The sequence below is a fragment of the Centrocercus urophasianus genome, unplaced genomic scaffold (assembly GCF_019232065.1).
Source record: "Centrocercus urophasianus isolate 14NV4802_14NV808 unplaced genomic scaffold, USGS_Curo_1.0 seq_12, whole genome shotgun sequence".
NCBI lineage: Eukaryota > Metazoa > Chordata > Aves > Galliformes > Phasianidae > Centrocercus > Centrocercus urophasianus.
Window position 1 is genome coordinate 28,315,627 of NW_024884364.1, and position 19,955 is coordinate 28,335,581.

The following is a 19,955-nucleotide window of genomic DNA, read 5'->3' on the forward strand; positions in this document are numbered from 1 at the left end:
ATCCCCCTGCTGTGTGCAGGGTCACCAACCAGCAGACCAGGCTGCCCAGAGCCACATCCAGCCTGGCCTTGAATGCCTCCAGGGATGGGGCATCCACAGCCTCCTTGGGCAACCTGTTCCAGTGCCTCACCACCCTCTGTGTGAAAAACTTCCTCCTAACATCTAACCTAAACCTCCCATGTTTCAGTTTAAAACCATTCCCCCTTGTCCTATCACTATCCGCTCTCACAGTCTCTCCCCCTCCTGTTCATAGGCTCCCTTCAAGTATTGGAAGGTCACAACGAGGTCTCCCCGCCACAGTCCCTTCAGGCACTCAACAGAGGAACCTGAGCCAGGTAACCAGCAGAGGTAACGGCCACAGCACGGAGCACGCACTGCCGCAGCGCAACAATTACGGAGCACAGCCGTTACACAACCGCCCCCACAACCACACCCCCGCGCGCGCCCGGCGGTTGGAGGCGGCTCGCTTGCCCATTGGCCCAGGAGACGGCGCCGCTGATTGGCTCTCCCTCCGCAACGCCCGCCGTTCCTCTTGATTGACAGAGCCTCGCACTGTAGTTACGCGAGAAGACCAGAGAGCGCGCTGTGATTGGCCGCAGTGCTGACGGCCGCGCTATATAAGCCCCGCGGGAGAGGCGGGCATGTTAGCTCTCGGGTGCTCGTAAGCAGCTGTGTGACTGCGCGCCCTCTCCGGCCGTTGCGAGAATATGGCGACGCTGAAGGCTGTGTGCGTGATGAAGGGGGACGGCCCCGTGGAGGGGGTCATTCACTTCCAGCAGCAGGCAAGGCCCGGCCGCGGCGGGTGGGGCTCTGTTAGCACGCTGTCCGGCCGCAGTGCTGAGTCATGGCGCGGTGCGGGCGGGCGGCTGTGGGCGTCGGGGGAAGTGAGGCCGGGCTGTTGTCTTGCGTCCGCCGGTCGGTGGGGCGGGGCGTGCCTCGTGCCTGCGGGGTGGGTGTGGGAGAGCTCCGGGTTGGGGCAGCCGGGGGTCAAGGAAAGGGTCTGCATCACAGCGGTGGGCGTGGAACAGACTGCACAGGGCTGTGGGCATGGCCCCCAAGTGCTGGAGTTTAAGGAGAGTTTGGCCAACTCTCAGGCATATATTCTGATGTTTGGGTAGAGTTCTTGGGGCTCGCTTCCAGCTTCCAGGTGATTCTGCATTGGTAGCTGAATTTTTATTGACCTGGAAGCTTCTCTTGTAATGAGTCTCTTTAATGCTGCAGTCACATCAGTAGTAATCATCTCTTTGTACTACAGGGTAGTGGACCAGTAAAGGTTACTGGAAAAATTACTGGCTTGTCTGATGGAGATCATGGCTTCCATGTCCATGAATTTGGAGACAACACAAATGGTAAGATGCCTGTCTTAGCTTCTGAGTTACAGCTGCAGTGTGATCAGCTTCAAGGAGCTACTTCTAGTGTCACTGCAGCAACTGTCTTCAGCATATGTGTGCTTTATACTGCACATTTGTTCTAAGAAACTATGATTCCTAAGGAATTGATTCTCAGAATATTCTTTGAACACATTTAGGCTACTGTTCAAGGCCTGGTATATCAAGCACTGGCCTAATTACTTTTTTGACCTAGTTTTTAACCTGGTGTTAAGAAATTGGAAAACTTTCATCTGGCGAAGAGCGTTCTTGAATGAGTCATCTGGATTTGTTGAACTTGGAGTAATGTTTGTATGTTTATAGATCTAGCTGGAGAGTAGCTGTTTCATCAGTAATGATTTTTAACTTTCTCACACTATAGGTCTAAGGTCACGTATGGTATAAACACCAACTTTAACTGCTTTTGGTGGTTGTTCTTTTTTAGGGTGTACCAGCGCAGGTGCTCACTTCAATCCTGAAGGCAAGCAGCACGGTGGACCAAAAGATGCAGATAGGTGAGTTTAATGGGCCTGACCTAATGCTACTCAGTTGCAGCAGCTGTGTAAATTCAGCTTTCAGCTTGAGAGGCTGCTGCCTAATTGCTAGGATAGTGCTAAAGGGAAACCAGCAATTTCAGCAGGACTTCTGAGGTCAGTTAGCAAGGTACTTGGCGATCGCACAGCAGTGCTTCAGGCACCCTGGCTTCAAGAGCGTGTGCAAAATGTAGTCTTTAGTACAATGGTCTTATCATAGCCTAGGGAGAAGAGGAAGTAAGTATGGGCTGTTAGTGAATGTTCATTAGGAGATAAGTGAGAAGGGAAAGGAGGATCCTGTACTAATACCTCTAGTGGTGCCTTGCTTCTCTTTTAGAGCTAGCTATTGACAGCAGAGGCCCTAAACTCTCACGTGTTGAGCTGTGTGTAGGTTTGTCATATGGCCTGTGAGGACCCTCACTGGGGCCTTGGGGAGTCTGCAAGATGAGTACAAAGCTGTGTGCCTGGCACAGGGGCTATTCATTTGGTGTGCTGGGTTTTTCTTAACCTCTTGCCTTAGGTACTGTGCTGCCTACAGGATGTATTCTTGTAGGGGTTGTGTGCCAGGTGTAAGTACTGGTCTGTTTGCACTGAATGCCTCTGTCCTTGCCTTGAAAGTCCTCTGTCAGTGGAAGCTGACTGAATTCTTCCTGGGAAGTAGTTAAATGGCCCAGCTACCTTTGAGGGGGGACCCTTTCATGTCTAAGGTATCTATGTAGTGTTTGAGCCCACTGCTGAGCAGCAGTTGCAGTAATATGCTCGCTGGGTTCCAAGACTGGGAAGGTGCTGCTATCATGCTGGCCTTCAGCCTAAAAGATTGTGCAAGTCTAAAAGGTGGGTTGATCTTGCAGAAGTAGGTTCTGGTCAAGCACTGTGACCAATCTGACAGTGTTGGTCAAGTTTTTAGGTACTTTGTACCTACAGCTTCTATTATTGATTGGTACCTTTTGGAGTGATCAGTTCCTTGCCAGATGAAGTACATTGGGTGAGAGCTGTCTGGATGAAAGCAGTGCGAAATGGTGGCTGAAGGGCTTTGCAGGCAGGCAGGCACTCTAATGCTAAAGGTCACAGTTACACGAGCGTTGTGGCTTCTATTGATTCTGTCAGATCTTGCTTCTGATGTAACCTGCCTGCTCAAGCAGCTATAGGCTGGGGGTTCTTTGTGAAAGCATGAGAAGTAAGCTGTGCTTCTGTAAGGCTACAGTTGAAGCCTGTTGTACTAAAATTTCCTGGTTGCTTAAAACAAGCAAACTCCTAAAGGGAAAATTGCCTTTGTCCTTATTCTCTAGGATGGAGTTAAAAATATGAAATCAGCACTCTTTTCTCAGGAAGCAGGTAGTTGGCAGGTACTAGCAGAGCTGCTCACCCTGTGGGCATGGACAGTTCGAGGAACAAATTGGTGTTTGAGGTTCCATCAGCTTCAAATGAATGGTTTATTTGGGATAGTTGTGTAGGGAACAAAACTCCAGTGTGTCCAAATGTTCTAGAAATACTGAGCTGAGTGAGGATTAATTCTTGAGGGAATTCCTAGTGGAGAACACCCACCTAAAACCGTATTAGTGTGTAATGTCAATGTGGGGGAATGCCAGGCAGACTTGAACAGTCATTCCTGCACTGGTTAGACATTAGCCAGCATTTCACATATCCCCTTTGACCTATCCCTTGTCAAACTGCTTTTACTAATCCTGTTTAAGCCTGAAGCCAGCAGCATTTTGTGGAATAGCTGATTTGTTGTATACAGTAAAAGTGCAGTAGTAGTGCTTGTCATGCCTTGTATGTACAGGAAAGGTTAAGACAGTAGTTTAAAATTTTCCTTCTGAGCAGAGGGAAATAGTCTCCATCAGCATGAAGGAATTGCTAGCACTTAAGAGTTGAGCACTGTTTGCTTAGCTTGCTAGGAGATAGTGGCACTCCTTTCCCACAAGTGGGTTAGCCTTCATACTTCAAGTTCTACCTCAAATTGGATTTTAATCATGTCTTGAACTGAAGGAGTTAAAATCCATGGCTGGGGGGGTAAATGAGTGTGTGTGTGTGTGTGTGTGTGTGTGTGTGTGTGTGAGAGAGAGAGATGGACTACTTGAGCGTGATAACTTGGCATTGTGTTGTGCAGGCCATCTGTCAGGGCTTTCAGTTCAACCAGACTCTGAGTTTCTGTGCTTCTCTGTGCAGGCATGTGGGTGACCTGGGCAATGTGACTGCTAAGGGAGGAGTGGCAGAAGTAGAAATAGAAGATTCTGTCATTTCTCTTACTGGACCACACTGCATCGTTGGCCGTACCATGGTGGTAAGTGCCTTGCTACCAACCTAGGGGCTTTAAAGAGCAGTGGGTTAGTCCTTGCTGTTTGATATGTAGGTTTTAGCATGGGGTTTTTGATGTGATGACACTTTGTTATTATGAGATCTTAATTTTCTGCTGCCCTTGTTGAGGATAATTTTAAGTGTGCTTCTGGCTGTGTGTGATTAAAGCAAGCTGAGTTGAGTAGGGAACCTGTAGTCAGCCACAAATGCTATCAGTGGAAGTCATGGCAGCTGACTCAAACTGGGGAAAGAGTGCATGCTGCTCTGACAGTCAAGTAGCAGGCAGTTCTGTAATACAACATGTAATGCAGTGGCTGGGATGCTGCATCTTCAGTGCAGCTCTGAGGGTGAACTGGAAGCCTGAGTTTGCTCTTAGAGTAGTGATAACTTTCTGAAATTTGGGGTTCTGGTGACTTCCAGTTCAAACAAATACAACTGAAGGTGATGCATCTTTATGGGTAAGTCTAGTCCTGAATCCTTAGCGTGTGTACCACTTTGGCATTACAAAATGGTGAGTGCTTTTTGTGCTGTAATGCCTCGCTGGTAGCTGGCAGCCACTGCTAGTATGTGTGTAATGAAAAATGCAATGACATGAATTAAGGTATCTTCAATTCTCTTCTAGGTCCATGCAAAAAGTGATGACCTGGGTAGAGGGGGAGATAATGAGAGCAAACTAACTGGAAATGCTGGACCTCGTTTAGCTTGTGGTGTAATTGGAATAGCCAAGTGCTAACTGTTGTTCCTGAGATGTTTAAGATGGCAGTGGGAAATGAGCTGTATTTCATTGTGATCACTGTTCTTGCTCTTCTTTGTGCAAGCAAAAGATTTATCACTTAATCTCATTACTACTCTGCGTTCTCAAGTATCAGTTTAACTGGTGAATACTGACATAATTTTGTATTATGTATATTGCAATTAAAGTGTTACTAATGGAAAAATCTCTGTAGTCCTCTGCTAAAGCATCTGCTGTAACCATTTGAAGTGCAGTCTTTGCTAACTGAAACTCCTGTTCTGTGTAATGGAAGATGGCTGGCAGGGATCACATGCTGAACACCAAAGCTGCTCCTATGTTACAGGATTTAGAAGACAAGGAGTCTTAAGAGTTCTAGCAAAGCTACTCACCAAATAGCAGTAGGCAGTTTGCAGCACTGTATGTTTCAAATTGGGTAATAAACTTGCTGGGCAAAATGCATGTTGGTCTTGGCAGTCTATTAAAACTCTACAGCTGATTTTGTAAGGCTTGGACTTCATGGAAGTAGCTTGCTGATAGCATCCAACAAATTGTATTGAGGCAGCAACCTTGGAACTGCTGCCTTGCTCTGTGGATGCACCCCTGAAAGTGTGCCACGTCCTGTATTAATAACCTGACACCTGCTCTGTATCCCAGCCAGTGCCTTTATGCTTTCTTACAGAAATGTCACATTTTACAGCAAGAGGACAGGTGTTGGGTGACAGAAGTCTGATGCTGAAGTACTGGGGGGCAGCCCTAAGTGTGCAAGATGGTCTGTTTGCAGCATGTGTGGCCTTAGAGTAGGGGCTGGGTTCTTGTGGGCAGGTGCAGAAACCTCCCTATGGTGAGAATTTGGGGTTGGTGTTCAGTGGCAGTCTGGATGCAGTGGTGAGGACATCTCCTTCAAGCTCTATAGGTTTCTAATAGGGAGAAAGTCTGGAATAAAATGCATGTACAGAGGCAGGAGTTCTGTATTCAAGTTCCTCAAGTCTTGTCAGCGGTGTAATCACTGAGATTGCTCCAGCTTTTGCTTTTCTTCTATGTACCTTGTAGACACAGATTTCCAAGTCTTTTAGTAGAGAAAATTATGAGTTTTAATGAAGACTTGTATCAACATTCCTTTTATCTTGTACATAAGTGATACTCATGGAAGTAGTTGGTTATACTTCCAGTGACACCCAGATTCCAGTGTAACACGTTACAAATGGAATGGCTTTCAGAATAGCAAGAAGACTCTAAAAACACTGAACTTACATTCATTACAGGTGGCATTACAGGTGTGTACAGCCTCTACCCATCTGTACCTCTTCTGGTGGGTTGGCCTGTGCTCTCATTAAGCTGCAGCTGAAGAAAGATAGTTGGTGTACCTTTCAAACTGCTTCTTAGGTGTTGAGGATCTCAGAACACTTTGAAAATGCATGATACCATCACAACCTCCTTATGGTTAGAAGCTCAGAGGGTGGCTATGTTGTCTCCCTATTCCCTAAGTGGGGGGGAAAGCCACAGGTGTGTGACAACAGCAGGGTGAGCAGCACAGGATGAAAGCTCTGGCAGCTCCGCTGCTCAGCCACATTCAGTGCTGAACCCTGCTTCTCTGAAAGCAGAACTTCAATTCAGCTGTCTTTGCCATCTTGGCTGAAGTATCTGAGCAGGCACTAGCCAGAAGTCAGTGCTTGTTGAAGCAGGGAGAAGCAATACTTGGTTTACATACATGCACACAGCCCTAAGTGGCAGGCATAGGCTCAGTAATAAAGGTATTACCTGTTAACATTATGGGGTCTTTATCTGTAATGGATGCTTACACTGAGCTGACTTCTCTGTTTCTAAAGCCAGAGATTCAATAGTCAGTTCAAGAGCAGGATACACTTGTACTGGTGATGCATCCCCAGCATGGTTACTGCTTCAGGAGGCAATAAAGCATCATGCAGACAACATCCAAAGTTCTCCCTAGCTACTGTTTTCCAGTTTCCCAGAAAGAGAGAGAATACAGAGGTGGCATTTGTGTGAACAGATGAACCTTCCATTTCTTTTATTCTTGCCTTAAATCTTTTAATAAAAGTGGATTTGTTAAAAAAGAAAATCCTACCTCCATACAGAGTTATGACAGTTCTTACTGAGACGGTCTTAAAGTGTGCCAGTGGTGTCTGGCTGTATATGGAGTTAAGTGTGAAACAGACATTAAGGACACGAGTTTTAACACATGGAAGCTGAGTTCAGTACAAGTATGTAAACAGGTTTTTTTTTCTCTCTTTATTCTGCTATTGCAAGAACATAAAAATATATGTCCTCTTCCCCATTCATAACTCCACATTTGCTTTCCCTCCCCTCTCCCTCCCCCAGAAGAAAAGTTCCTCTGCCACAGAGCAGCTATGGAAAAGTACTGATGTAAAAAAGCAGCTGCCCTCGCTTAGGGAAAAAAAAAAAACAACAAAAAAAACCAACTTTAAAAGCAGAACACGCCTAGAGCAAGGAGAAAAAAAATTAAATATGCACAGGATTCATACAATTTTTCCACTACACTTTCAGAGCATAACGAGGTTCAATTGAACGCCTGGTGCAGCCCGAGCCTCGCATTCAGTGCGTGGGCTGATCAGAGACCGATACAGCATGGACGTGTTGGGGCTCAGGCTGCTCGGCGTCACGCAGCGGTCTCTCGAGACTGTTTGCACCCAAAGGGCCAACCGCAAAGAAGCAGGATTTGCCCTGTCAAAATCTACCCCAATTCTTTAAGTCACCCGGAGAGAAAATGGTAAAACTCTGACAAACACAAAAATAAGCATTCTTTTTCCATCAGTCCAACAGGTACGATGCTCGGCGGCTAAAAACTTCAGACCTACCTCTTGCAGGCTTACAGGAGGTACACATCATTAACACAGCGGTAGCAGCCCGGCTTTGTGAGAACAGGCAGCACGTTAAAATCCTCGAGCGGTCTCTCACTTCCCCGTCAACTCCCAGCCCCGCTTCAATAAAGACAGGCTTTGCGTCGCACGTTGTTTTTTGGTGTCTGTCTTTGATTTCTCTTTCACCCCGCTTTCCAAACGGCCGTCAGTGCGTAAGGCGCACAGAAGGTGCTGAAGCGGTGCCCTTCCAGCCCACTGCACAACCTCACAGAGTCGCCCAGGGATGGCTGAAGGCGTCCCCTTCACGCTGATGAGGCGGCGTTCAGCACAGAACCACTTGGAGGGAGGGGGGAAAGGAAAAAAAAAGAGACAAAACCAGGCTCGGTCGCATTGCAAATACCGAACGGAACACTGCAAATAGCCCCGCAATTCACATTTCCAAACTAACCTTTACCTCCCACGGTCAGGTAGATCATTAAAATGCAGCAAGCTAAAACTCAAGGTGACTATTACAAATAAAAATTGGCTTCCGTGAATAGCTACACAAACAGATGGATTCCTTTTAACAAATAGAAACAGCACAGTCTAATTTAGACTCCCGTACAGCGTCAGCAGTTCAAACTTAAAAGATGTCGAACGATCCTTCTCCACTTCAGTGCAGTGTAGGAAGAATAGCACACGTTAAGGTTTGTTACGAAAATAGAGTTTATTAAAAACACATCCCTATTGTTTTGAGGAGCTTTCACCGTTACCTTTTCTTAAATTAAAAAAAAAAAAAAAAAAAAAAAATAGAAAGCACTTCTACTTCTGATTTGTAAACTTTTTAAAGTCAAAACTTTAAAAAAGTTACAGCAAAAATGGGTAATATTTTAATCATATCTTCAGTATTTTTGTGTTACGTTGTGGCTATTTTAAATAGAAGGGAAGCAATCAAATTGCTTACAATTCCCCGCCAACTACCGAGGGGCTGATAGAAGCAGAAGCAAGTATAATACAGCAGACTGTACAACTCTAAAGCTCTACACTCCAACAAATGTCCCTGTCCTCGTCTGAGAGGTTCCAGTCCCTAGCGAGGAGCCTCCGCGACCGCGCTCAGATCCTTTTCAGCTTGTTCCACGGATGAGGTAGCCTCAGATGTCAACTCTTCCTCAGGCTTTACGCCTGAGGGTTCAGACTCTCCTTTAGGAAGTTCTGAAACAACGTCTGCGTCTTCAATTTTGCCGCTATGAGATTCGTGGTTTTTGTCACCATCTGCCCTGTCTGTCACCTCGGGTTTTTCCTTTCCTCGGTTTTCATCCTTGTCTCTGCGAGACTCCCTATCTCTAGAATCTCTCTCTCTGTCTCGATGTCCACTGGACCGTCTGTTTCTGTCCTCCATGTCCCTGTGCCTATCGCGCTCGGGGCTCCTTCTCCCCCATTCTCTCCTGTCACGATTACCAAGCCGCTCGTGATCTCGGTCGTCGCTGCGGTTGCCGTAGCGCTCGCGGTCGTTTTCTACCCGATTGCCAAAAGATCTCCTTCCGAACCTCTCCTGGTCTCTGTTAGGCGTGAACGTCTGCCTGTCGTTCCTGAACTGCCTCCCGTCTCTGTTCTCCTCGGGTCCGCTGGGCCCTCCGCTTCCCGGCATCCCGCCAGGCCTCACAAAGTGGCCCGGAGGAGGGAAGGGGGTTTTCATTCCATGGGGAGGAGGCATCCCAAAGCCCCCCGGGCCCGGTGGGGGCCCTCTGTGCATCATGTGTGGCGGCATGTGTCGCGGCGGCATCATGGGGAACCGCTGCATAGGAGGCGGTGGCATTCCTGGAGGTCGCTGCAGCGGTATCAAGCCCGGCCGGGCACCCAGGAGGCCGGTGGATGGAGTCTGCAAGCCAACAACGGGGGCCGGAGGGGGCGGCGCGACTCCTTGGGTGCCTGAAGCAAAGAAACAGAAGCGTAAGTTAAAATAAAGTAACGTCGTTTTAAAAACATTCAGAAAGTCTCATGAAATGAGTAACACAGAAATGGCGTGGGGAGAGCCGGCCGCAACGTGTCTCATGACGGTTTGCACGCTGTCCAGAGAGCTCTGTCCTTCAGCAGAAGTTTCTTTCGTGCTACAAATAATGACTGTTGAGACAGACAGCAGCTATTTGCATCTCCTCACGGCTGCACCGTCTGCAGGTCTGAGTGCCTCAACTCCAACTCCGTGCCTTGCTTTGGTTAGCCTCCCTCATGTGTTATGCTTCACAGGCTTCCGCATTACAGGCGCGTGCTACCTCAGCTAGCTCTAGAACCCTTCTCCTCTGTGATAAGCACCACTGAGGCATTCCTGGCTAAAATACCTGAAATTTCAGCTGGGTTATCAACAAGACTTCCAAGCGCAGAAAAGGCAGCAGGCAGCAGTAAGTGATGGGGAGCTACAGTCAGAGCACTGCTGGGCAAGGAGCTGGGAGCTGTGCAGTTCCATCTACCCTTCCCAAGAAAATCGGTAACACAAGTTTGGTTTTGCAACATAAAACTAAAAGGAAATGCAACTGACAGTTTCTGGATTTTTTTTTTCCCAACAGTTTTCTATCTTTTGCAGAATCACAGAATGGCTTGGTGGGAAGGGATCGCAAAGATGATGCCATTCCAACCCGCTGCTGTGGGCAGGGCTGCCCCCCACTAGCACCAGATTGGGATGGAATCATAGCATGTGTCCAGTGTCAACTATTCTCCATTTTTCATTCTCCTTCAGGAGTACTGGAGTCTTGGTTTCAGCATCATCTTCCTAAGAGGAAAACGAGGAACCTCTCAAAGGCAGCTGACACCAACTCAAGGAGCTGTGGCCAAAAGCTGAGGAGTATGAGGAGCAGATGGGTGCTTTGCACCATTAAGTGTGCAGCTCATCGTGCAAGTCCTCTGTGTTCAACCCACACTACTGGCTCATGCCCTCTGTCTTTCACACTGGATCCATCAGCCCCAGGCATTTCTGCTCACAAGGAATTTACCTGCATACCTGAGAGAGCGTATCTATACAGACATTTTTAAAGTAAAACCCAAAATGAAAATGGTTTTATTTCCCCACACATTAATAAAAACGAAATGCAAGAATGCACCTTACATGCAAGTTTGTAACTACTGCCTTGGGCAAAACTGAAATGCCAACCAGCCACCTAGATTAACATTGAAATTAAATACTTGGCAGTGTCACACTGAAAACTTCATCTTGAGCACAACAGAGCAGACGTGTGCAGACATCCCACCTTCCAGTCAGACATCACAGCTGATTTATTTAGCATCTGCAGCCCAGCTAAGCCTGAGCTTTCTGCAGAACTAGTGCCCTGCCACCACACCACTTCTCACACTAAGGACGTGTCTGAAGAGAAACCTTTTCATGCATTTCACACTCGTGACAGAAGAAAACTACGTGTCACTGGGGAGTAAACCTCAGGGAGCAAAGGGATGCATGTTCTTCCTGTCCGTGGTGCCACCTTACCTTCCCCTCCAAGCAGCCACTTTTAAGACCCGGCTTGAAAGATGACACTCTTTGAAAGCAATGATCCACCAGCAACAGCTTGCTTTTTTTTCTGAGGTTTTTTTTTTTACTTTTCAAGATAAGCAGCCCCTTCCCCCTCAGTTTAAAACTAAGGCAACCTGCCGTCTTGTCTGAGCTCCTCCTAGACTGAGTCCCACACATCTGGCAAGACAGACACATGGCTAATGGTGCCTTCCAAGAAACTTATTTTGCTGAGTTTTGAGATTCGGGGATGTTTTTAAGTAAATTCTACCACAGAATTTTAAAAATAAGGCAGAAAGAAAGAACTAAGATTTAATGGGCTGAAGAAGACAATAGGCATGTTTCTGCTCTACAGCAGCAGATGAAGTGAGGGCTATGATGCATGAGGCAAGTGAGATAAGCTTTTTCAATTAAACAATACCTGCCATTTCAATCTCCTGGCCAAATTTCTACACAGAAGAACAATGCATGGAACCAGCACAATGTATCCAAAAAGTCATTCTCCTTCAATCCAGACTGCATCATTCATGCAGCCGAACACTTTTTGTTTTCAATAAACCCCCTCACCTTTCCAGGCTGGAGTATACTGCAGAAAGCACTGTTAGTTTCTACTTGTGCTGACAAATTAGGCACTAATTAAAAATTTACTCAAAAAAAGCTGTCCAGAAATACCCCCAAGTTAACTGAAAATGTTCAGTAAAATTAGCGGCACAGATCAGGTGCAAGGCCTGAGAAAATTCAGTCTTTTGTTGCTTTACATAAGGAAAGAGGGTATGCAAAATGTAAATAGTTTATCAAACCTGAAGAGAAATGCAGCAGCTCTCACAGAAGCAATTAAGTTATTCAGTGACCATCTCATACGTGTGCAAACGAGTGATGGAATTTATCTGCCCCAGCCTCTGTTTCATTTATGAGCTCACATTTGCAAGCCTTTCTGTAGGCAGCCTGGTCTTCTTGCTTATGGATTTGACCATCCCTCAGCCATCCCTTTTACTGGCTGCTTCCTCTGCTTAAGCTGCCTCAACCATGGCTCTTATTACAAGACATGGCTTTTATTGCTGGCATACTTCATCCTCACACCTTATACCTAAATGCTAATTCTGTTCAAATGTGTAAAAATACAGATTGCTCTCACATGTTGGTTTTTTTTCTTTTTTGTGACTTTTACCAGTAATGCATATTTTACCAGCAATGCATAAGGAAAGGCCATGAGCACTCGAGAAGCTTTTAATGTGAAGAACTCCTACAAAAACAACCCCATCTCCAACCACCTTAATGTTCTCACAGATGCCACAAATGCAAGAGCAGCCAACCAGCATCAAGATTGTCCTGCTTTCACTTTACTCATGAAGAACAGCCCAAATGCTACCCCTGTCCTGAAGGAGTGTTTCTATCCACAGAGCTCACAGTAAGAGTCCTTATTGTATTGACAATCAGGTAAAAAGCCAGATTGCTGTGGCACTGTAATCCTGATCATCTTCTCTTCTGGCTGGACACATTCCCTTGTGATAATTACCAGTGTTAAAAATGCTAGCATGGGAAAGGAGTGCAGCGTCTCATTAGTAGTGTGGCTTTTTTTTCTTTCTTTAAATTGAACTCTGCTCCGTAAGATGACACTATCTCACAATTGTTAAATTGCTTCTCATATGTGTTGTTACAGGAAAGTAAGTGACATTTTCTGCATTTAACACCTTGCTTCATATACAACTCTGTCAAGTTGGATAAAAGTACACGGGAACACAAAGTCAAAAGCTTAGGAATCCAGCAGATCATCAAACCAAGGGTTTCAGGATGAGGCTGATGCTTACACTCCGCAGTTCTGCTTGCCACATTAATTCTCCCACCATACTCCAGTAGGCAATGCAGGATGTTAAAACCAAACATCGCATACTATCAGGGAATTCTTAGAAGTACCAAACACAATGTTTTGAGTCTTGTGTCTTTTTCTGATGTTTCATGAAGAACGCTTTAAGAGCAGGTCAAGAACATAAAGAAGCCTAAATATACCAGTCTTAATATTGCTTCACACCCTAAACAGCTTCCTATAGATGCCAACGTTTTTCAGCAATCAGTGCCCATCACTGAAGCCAACAGGAACTTGCCCCTGTTCACTTAAGATGCTTTAAGAAGGAAGCAAGAGCCCAGCTATGTATGTGTATAGTGTTGGTTACCAATGTTAGGATTTCTACCATTCCCATTTTATACAACATAAATACCACAGTCATCCAGGACAAAGGGTCATCAAGGCAAAAATGAATTCCATGAATGGTGCTTGAGAGTTGACGTGTTCCCTTACCTCTGAATTCCCATTCAGTAGTATTAGAAATGTAACATTTACATATATAATTAGCAAGCATGCAGTGTTATGCTTTTAAAATGGGCCAACAAGAAATTTGGAAACATCAGGTTTACCGTTGTTCATAACCTGTACTGGGAAAATGCTTCTACCTCCTCAAGTCCCCACACACACTTTGTAAGAGATAATATTCAGATGAGCTCAGGGAAGACGATACACTGTCCTTTATCATTTAATGCAGACTACAAAAAGACCATGTGGTTACTGGGTAGCAAAACAGCGAGGGAGCCAAGAACTGTATTCAGTGTGCATTAACAGGAAATCAATACCAAGCTCGCTGAAAACTACGGTATATTATTTTTTGATAATACGTAATTATCATTATAGAAATTTTGGGAAAGAGAGCATTAGACAAAAACCTACCAACTGCAATACGATGTGTTTAATCAAGATAACAGATCACAATCTGAGTATTTGAAACACAGCATCTGAAACAGCAATTTATTACTGATCCATATTACAGCATTTGCTCAACAGGAAGAACAAGTTGGCAAATCAGAAATGATATCAGGCTGTCACCTTCTGCAGAATGTACATGTAAAAGGAGTCTAAAAATATCTCCTTGCCAGATCATTTTAAAAGTGACACATGAGGACACACTCACAAAGCCAGTAACAATCTGGATAATCTTGTTCCAATCAAGAACAAGAAGCTGTAACAACAGTGAATATGATCAAGGATACAACTAAATCAAAACAACTCGAAGGTCTTTTTTTTGTGTTCGTTTGTTTTAAGAAATAAACACAAAAAAAAAAACAAAAACAAAAACACCAATGTCCACAAAAGATCACCTCACTGAAGCACAAACACGTCTTTGTCAGAAGTGATGAAAGAATTACATTGGAGGCACAAATGAAATTAGTGGAGGTGAAACAGAATGTAACTTACAATACTAAGAAAGCATATGAAATCTTACAATCATCGATTTGGAATGACTTTGTGACATATCTTCCATATGAAAACCAAACAGATAAGTTTCATTCTGAAGTTACAAAAATTAGAAAAGAGTCTCTGTATTTGTACAGTCTACATAAAGTATTCTCAAGCAAGGTTACTGAATTTAAATTTGAGAGTCTCTTCAAAGCAATCTTCATTCCTCGAATTCAGCTTTGCTGTGGTAAGTTCTTCTATCCTGCCCAAATATTCGAAGACCATCTCTTCATTCTTCTTGTTAAACTACTCAAGCCCCTTTACCCCTACTTCCCCAAGCAGTCCTCATGACATACTTCATGATGCTGTCAAGCAAATCTTTCTTCCACCTTCTTTGTCTCAGCTTGGAGAGCCCCATCACGGGCATGGTAAGGAGCAGTTTAAGAGGACTCTGTGAGCAACTAGTCACACGATCAGTCGTATATTCAAATTGCTAAGCCATATGCTTGCAAACACAGGTTTGATTAGTCTGAAGCATGACTCCCTCTCCTGCACTTTCCCCAAGACTTACTGAGGGTGATGCTGTACCTGCCCACTTACTTCGTCCAGGTCATTTGCTTCTGGACTGCACAAGACTGCACACTACAGCTACACATAACTGTCAGGCCTGCCAGTCCTGGGCTCTGGGACTGGGATGCACACATAGATTGCATCTCACACCCGTACACATGGTGAACCCTCAGCACACTCCATTTCCCAGGCTTTGATTTCCCTAGGAGTGAAACCTGACGCAGAGTGAAAAGGAAGGAACGACGATGCAGCCTGGCCAGCTCTTGAATTCAGACGACAGGGAGCTCAAGGCTCAAGGGACACTTTGCGATCTGGTCAGCATGCATAGCAGTAAGCATCACCTCTGCCACTGTTTGCTTCTAGCTCACAGGGAGACTGGACTCCCACATGCAGAGTTACGCTCCGTTATTATGTGAATTGAGGTGGTTTTAACACAAGTGTTTCATTGGTGTTAACTTACTGAAAAGACTCAAAAAAGACTGAAACTAATTTTCTTGTATCATGTATGCGATGGTGACTAGCTCCCCTTAACTCCAAAATGTCAAGATGGAATTCCTTCACCTAGCTCCTTGATTCTCTAACTTCTTAAAATAAGACGCCCATTAACACAAAAATGCATTTACTTAAAGAAACACAGATCTCTTAACTATTATCTTGAGTCTACTTTGTAAGTCTGTCTTAATACATGAGCAGACAATCTCAGAAAAAGAGGAAAGTTCTATCTGCCTGTTGATGAGACCGACTGTTGAGCAGTCACTCTGACCCCATGAATAGCTTTATCCACCTCGACTACTCAGTAAACAGCTAACAGAAATAAAGCCAAATTCTTCAGTTTCAGATTTATCAAATTCAGCTTCCTTGAGTTTATAAGAATAAGAAAGCTACCACCTGAGTAATGGAGTAATTCATTTACTTCACTCCAGTCTTCTTCATAAAATATTTTTGCTCTGTGTACAGCGATACAGCAAACTGCAGACATTGGCTTGGAATAAGAAGTTCCAGTTATGTTGTACGAAGACACTGCAAAACTTCAACAGTAACTGAAGTTTATTGGTAATGCTGTATTACAACTGCTAAAAATTTACTTTGGTCATTAAGAGGGGAAGATATTTATGTATTTTTATTTCTTAAACAACACCTTTCTGTACTCCATAAATATTCAGCTACTGGTTTGAGATATTCACTTTTTAAAAGAGTGATTTTCAGAGAGAACAGGCACTTCAGATTTTGAAAAATCTCTTTCAAAAGCTCTCATTTGGAGTTTCCAACACAAAGCATCCAAAAACGAAGCATTCCAACAACTGGAAAATGTAGTCTTCAAATGTCTAAGAGCAGTTAAGCACCCAGGGAGACAATTTTTTTTTTTTTTTGCTGTTTTGCAGTATGCACTGCATATTTCTGGACAGAAAAATACTTAAAACTGTATGTCCCATTCACTTGTCAGGCACTTTGTTAGAGATCTAAAATACCAGAAGTATAACAACCTCAGTAGGAAATGTTTTCTGAGTGTATGTATTCTTGACAGTGATACATGAAGGGACACTTCTAAGGTAACAACTTGGAAGAAGGTTTTGAAGTCTACAGAACTACAGGACTGAATAAAACTTGTTCTTTGTTGTTGTTTTTTTTTAACCATTTTATTAAAATCATTCATTCCATACATAAAAAGCACACCATATTTTCATAGACTTTAAAAAATACACTAAAAAAAATACTGTTCTGCTGTAAAGATAAACTTCTAGTAACCTCTATACATGAAATAGTTGAGTCTAAAACTTAGCTCAAATGCCATACAAATGTTTAAGTTTTGTATGTTGTAAAAACCTCCATTTGTTAAAGGAGGCAACATGGCATTCTGTCCTCTATTTCTAAGTTAAACGTCATGGCTTTTTTGTTTGTTTATAAAACAAATCTTGACTAATGAAGTTTTACTGCTTCTTGTAAAATCAAATATTTAAAAATATTTAAAAGCCGAAGAGGACAGAAATTTCAACAGTTTTAAGAAATCTGCTCTACTTCCCCATTAACTGAGTCAGCAGCAAAATCAGAATTAAACTATAAATTCAGAGAACAATAGAACAGAAGAATATACACAAAATGAACTTACCAAGAAGCGGAATAGCTTGGGTGACAGGAGCAGGTACATTAGTAGGTGCTACAGGAGGTGGAACGGTCGCATATATTTTGGAACTATCAGTAGTTTCAGCATTTCCTCTGGATCCAGAAACCACTGTTGGGATGGGATTTCCTACAGATGCATCTTTTGTAGTGTCTTCATTCACTCCAGCTGCTGTAGCTAAGGAAGAACGCAGTGACATATTAAAAAAATAAGTCAGCTTTTCTGTTTGCATGGTAGCTTCCTTCTATCACTGCTTGCTCAGAATTTAAGCACTTACAGTTTGGGATGTTTACTGCTGGAGTGTGAGGAACAGATACTGGAGGAGTTATAGGTGGTGGTGGTCCAGGAGGAAGAAAGCCTATAAGAAACATATGCATTAAGGCTACACATCATCTACCAACACGTAGCCGTGGTGTTGATATGCCAAATACTATTATTTGGTATATGGTTAAAAGAAATACTGCATATCCCTATGAATATACCTGGAGGCAAATGCATTGGGTTGAAACCAGGTCGTAAAAATGGAGGTGGTGGTGGTGGTGGCACTCCAGGAGCAAATCCAGGAGGAGGAATTCCTAGAGGCGCTGTGAAAGCAGGTGGCTGGAGTGCACCAACCACAGGAGGACCTGATGGATGTGGTGGAACCTAAGGGAAAAAAAGAAGTGTGTTACCTCGAGACTAAATGCATTACTCCTTGTTTAGACAAAGACTCTCTGCCACGTTTAGCCTGTTCAACAATTTAAGCCATCTTAAATTACCACCCAGCAAGATGGCTTAAGTGACAGCAGCTGAACTTACAACTTAAAGTATCAACACTGATCTCATTTGCCTCTGTTCTTAAAAAAAAAAAAATAAATTCCCTGTGCTAAATCATTATTACTGCATGATGACAAGTCATCTAAATTAACACTTTACACACTAGCTGAATGTCCCATTCACTTGTCAGGCACTAGCTGAAATTCATTTTACCATCTGGCACAAAGCACTATTAAACCACGAATGTGAACCAATTAGAAGCCTTCTCTTTTTATTTAGTTTTTTCCATTTTGCTATCTGAATTTGCATACTAGAGTGAATTTTCTGTCCTTAGTCCTTATTTTTAAATTCTGGTAGGTATCAAGCTGTTTCTGAATGAAAACTGTGTTAAATTAAACTGGTTACTAGACTCATAATTACTAATTTACTATAAAAGCTACAGCAAGTGTTTAGAAATCAAAAGGAAAAATCAAAATATGTTTTGTATTTAAAATTTGACTACTGAAGTGAAGGAGAGCTGTGTAGTCCAGTGACCATAACTAACCTGCCTGCATCAAACCTCAGAACTACTACACAAAGGCCCACCCTACCTTACGTATCTATGGTGTAAAGAGAAAGCCTATTTTATTTTATTCTTAGAACTGAACAAAGTGGCATTAAAGTGAACTAAGTAAAATGGTCTTAAACCTGAAAAGATGCTTAAAGTTGCCAGGTAACCAATAGCACTTCAAACTTTTGTTCCAACTTCTTCGCTAATGGGAAGCGTCAGGGAGCTGAGGCACGTTACAATTTTTACTATTACAACTATTAAATCAACTAATTACGAGACTCAAATTCACTGATTATTAGGCTATAATATAGAAGTGTCACTTTTTAATTCTTTTTAACTCTTTAATTTTTAATAATAATTTAATTATTTATCTTTGTTTTACAATAACATTAATTTTAGCCCTGGCCTGAGGTTAAGCTAAACGAACAGGATCTGAGGCACCACTGCACATGGAGACATTGAGACAAGGACAGGAGAAAAAGAGTCAGAAAAAAACTTGAGAGGTTGACAAGAGTTACAGGTGGTCCCATGTGGGACAGCTGGCCGGACTGTGCAGGTGCTTTACAGAGTGTTAGGTGAACAATGGCCAAACAGCACAGAAAACCATAAACTTCTAGGCACCACGACCATCCAAGGCCAGCACTGAATAGGTAGGCAAGCTCAACCCAGGAATACCACATAGGGCTGACACTGCACAGATGAACACCAGTACTGAATAATCCTGGAGGTGCTTGCATTCAATCGCTGTTAAAGGTTTACAAAATGTACTCCAAAACTATAATGACTTAAGTGCTGGTAGGTCCTTTTGTTTGTTTGCAGGTGCTCCTGCAGAGAAAAAAAGCTTGAAAAAAATTCATAGACCCTGCAATAGAACTGCTGATTGCACAAATGTGTTTATATAATGTATGCACTTAACTGAAGGAATTGAGCAAGGCAAAAGTAAAACGGGGAATACGTTAAGTGCTGCCAGCCCTTACACAGTGAAGAGCTGAGAAAACTGTATGAATGGCTTCAGAAAGGTAATGAACAGTAAAACTCAATGAGAACAGAAGTAACATCAAAGGAAAATCATTTAGGTAGATACATGAGGATATTCACACCTAATTACCAAAGCTTAACTGCTCTACTTGTTCCCCTCCCCCTCAAAAAATTTACCCTAAGACATCATTCTACCTAAAATGGCAAAAAGGCAGTAGAAAATTGTGCACAAACATCATATTAACTTAAAGTTTCTCTGTTGAAGAGATGGAACTAATGGCTAATAAACACAGACAAGAAGGACTGGTGAACAATTTCATAACAGTAGCCACTGGACAGGAGGAAAAAAAAAAAAAAGAGTAACACAAATTTTGCAGAGGAGACCTTTTACTTGTGGGGAGATAAACACTGGGGGGAAAACATGGTATTTTATTAGCAGCATTAAAAACTGGAGTAACTGAGCCCTAATAGCAGTAACACAAATTGTGCTGCATCTCAACAAACATGTCTTGGGGT

General features: G+C 43.5%; 2 protein-coding genes across 3 annotated transcripts in view; one reads left to right on the forward strand and one right to left on the reverse strand.

Moving 5' to 3' along the window:
- The first annotated feature begins 637 nt into the window (after nucleotides 1–637).
- On the forward strand, nucleotides 638–5,390 carry SOD1 (superoxide dismutase 1). Its single transcript, XM_042809475.1, has 5 exons — nucleotides 638–782; nucleotides 1,256–1,349; nucleotides 1,813–1,882; nucleotides 4,070–4,184; nucleotides 4,821–5,390. The coding sequence occupies exons 1-5, from the start codon at nucleotides 708–710 to the stop codon at nucleotides 4,929–4,931; spliced, it is 465 nt and encodes a 154-aa protein (XP_042665409.1). The 5' UTR covers nucleotides 638–707; the 3' UTR covers nucleotides 4,932–5,390.
- A 3,117-nt stretch (nucleotides 5,391–8,507) lies between these two features.
- The window catches only part of SCAF4 (SR-related CTD associated factor 4), a 45,557-nt gene continuing 34,109 nt past the window's right edge, over nucleotides 8,508–19,955 (reverse strand). For both annotated transcript variants that reach the window (XM_042809474.1, XM_042809473.1), the window contains 4 exons: nucleotides 17,638–17,800; nucleotides 17,433–17,513; nucleotides 17,144–17,332; nucleotides 8,508–9,676 (listed from right to left, as the gene is read on the reverse strand). In XM_042809474.1, coding sequence (XP_042665408.1) covers nucleotides 8,835–9,676; nucleotides 17,144–17,332; nucleotides 17,433–17,513; nucleotides 17,638–17,800 — 1,275 coding nt within the window. In that variant the 3' untranslated portion in view covers nucleotides 8,508–8,834. The remainder of the gene's footprint in view (nucleotides 9,677–17,143; nucleotides 17,333–17,432; nucleotides 17,514–17,637; nucleotides 17,801–19,955) is intronic.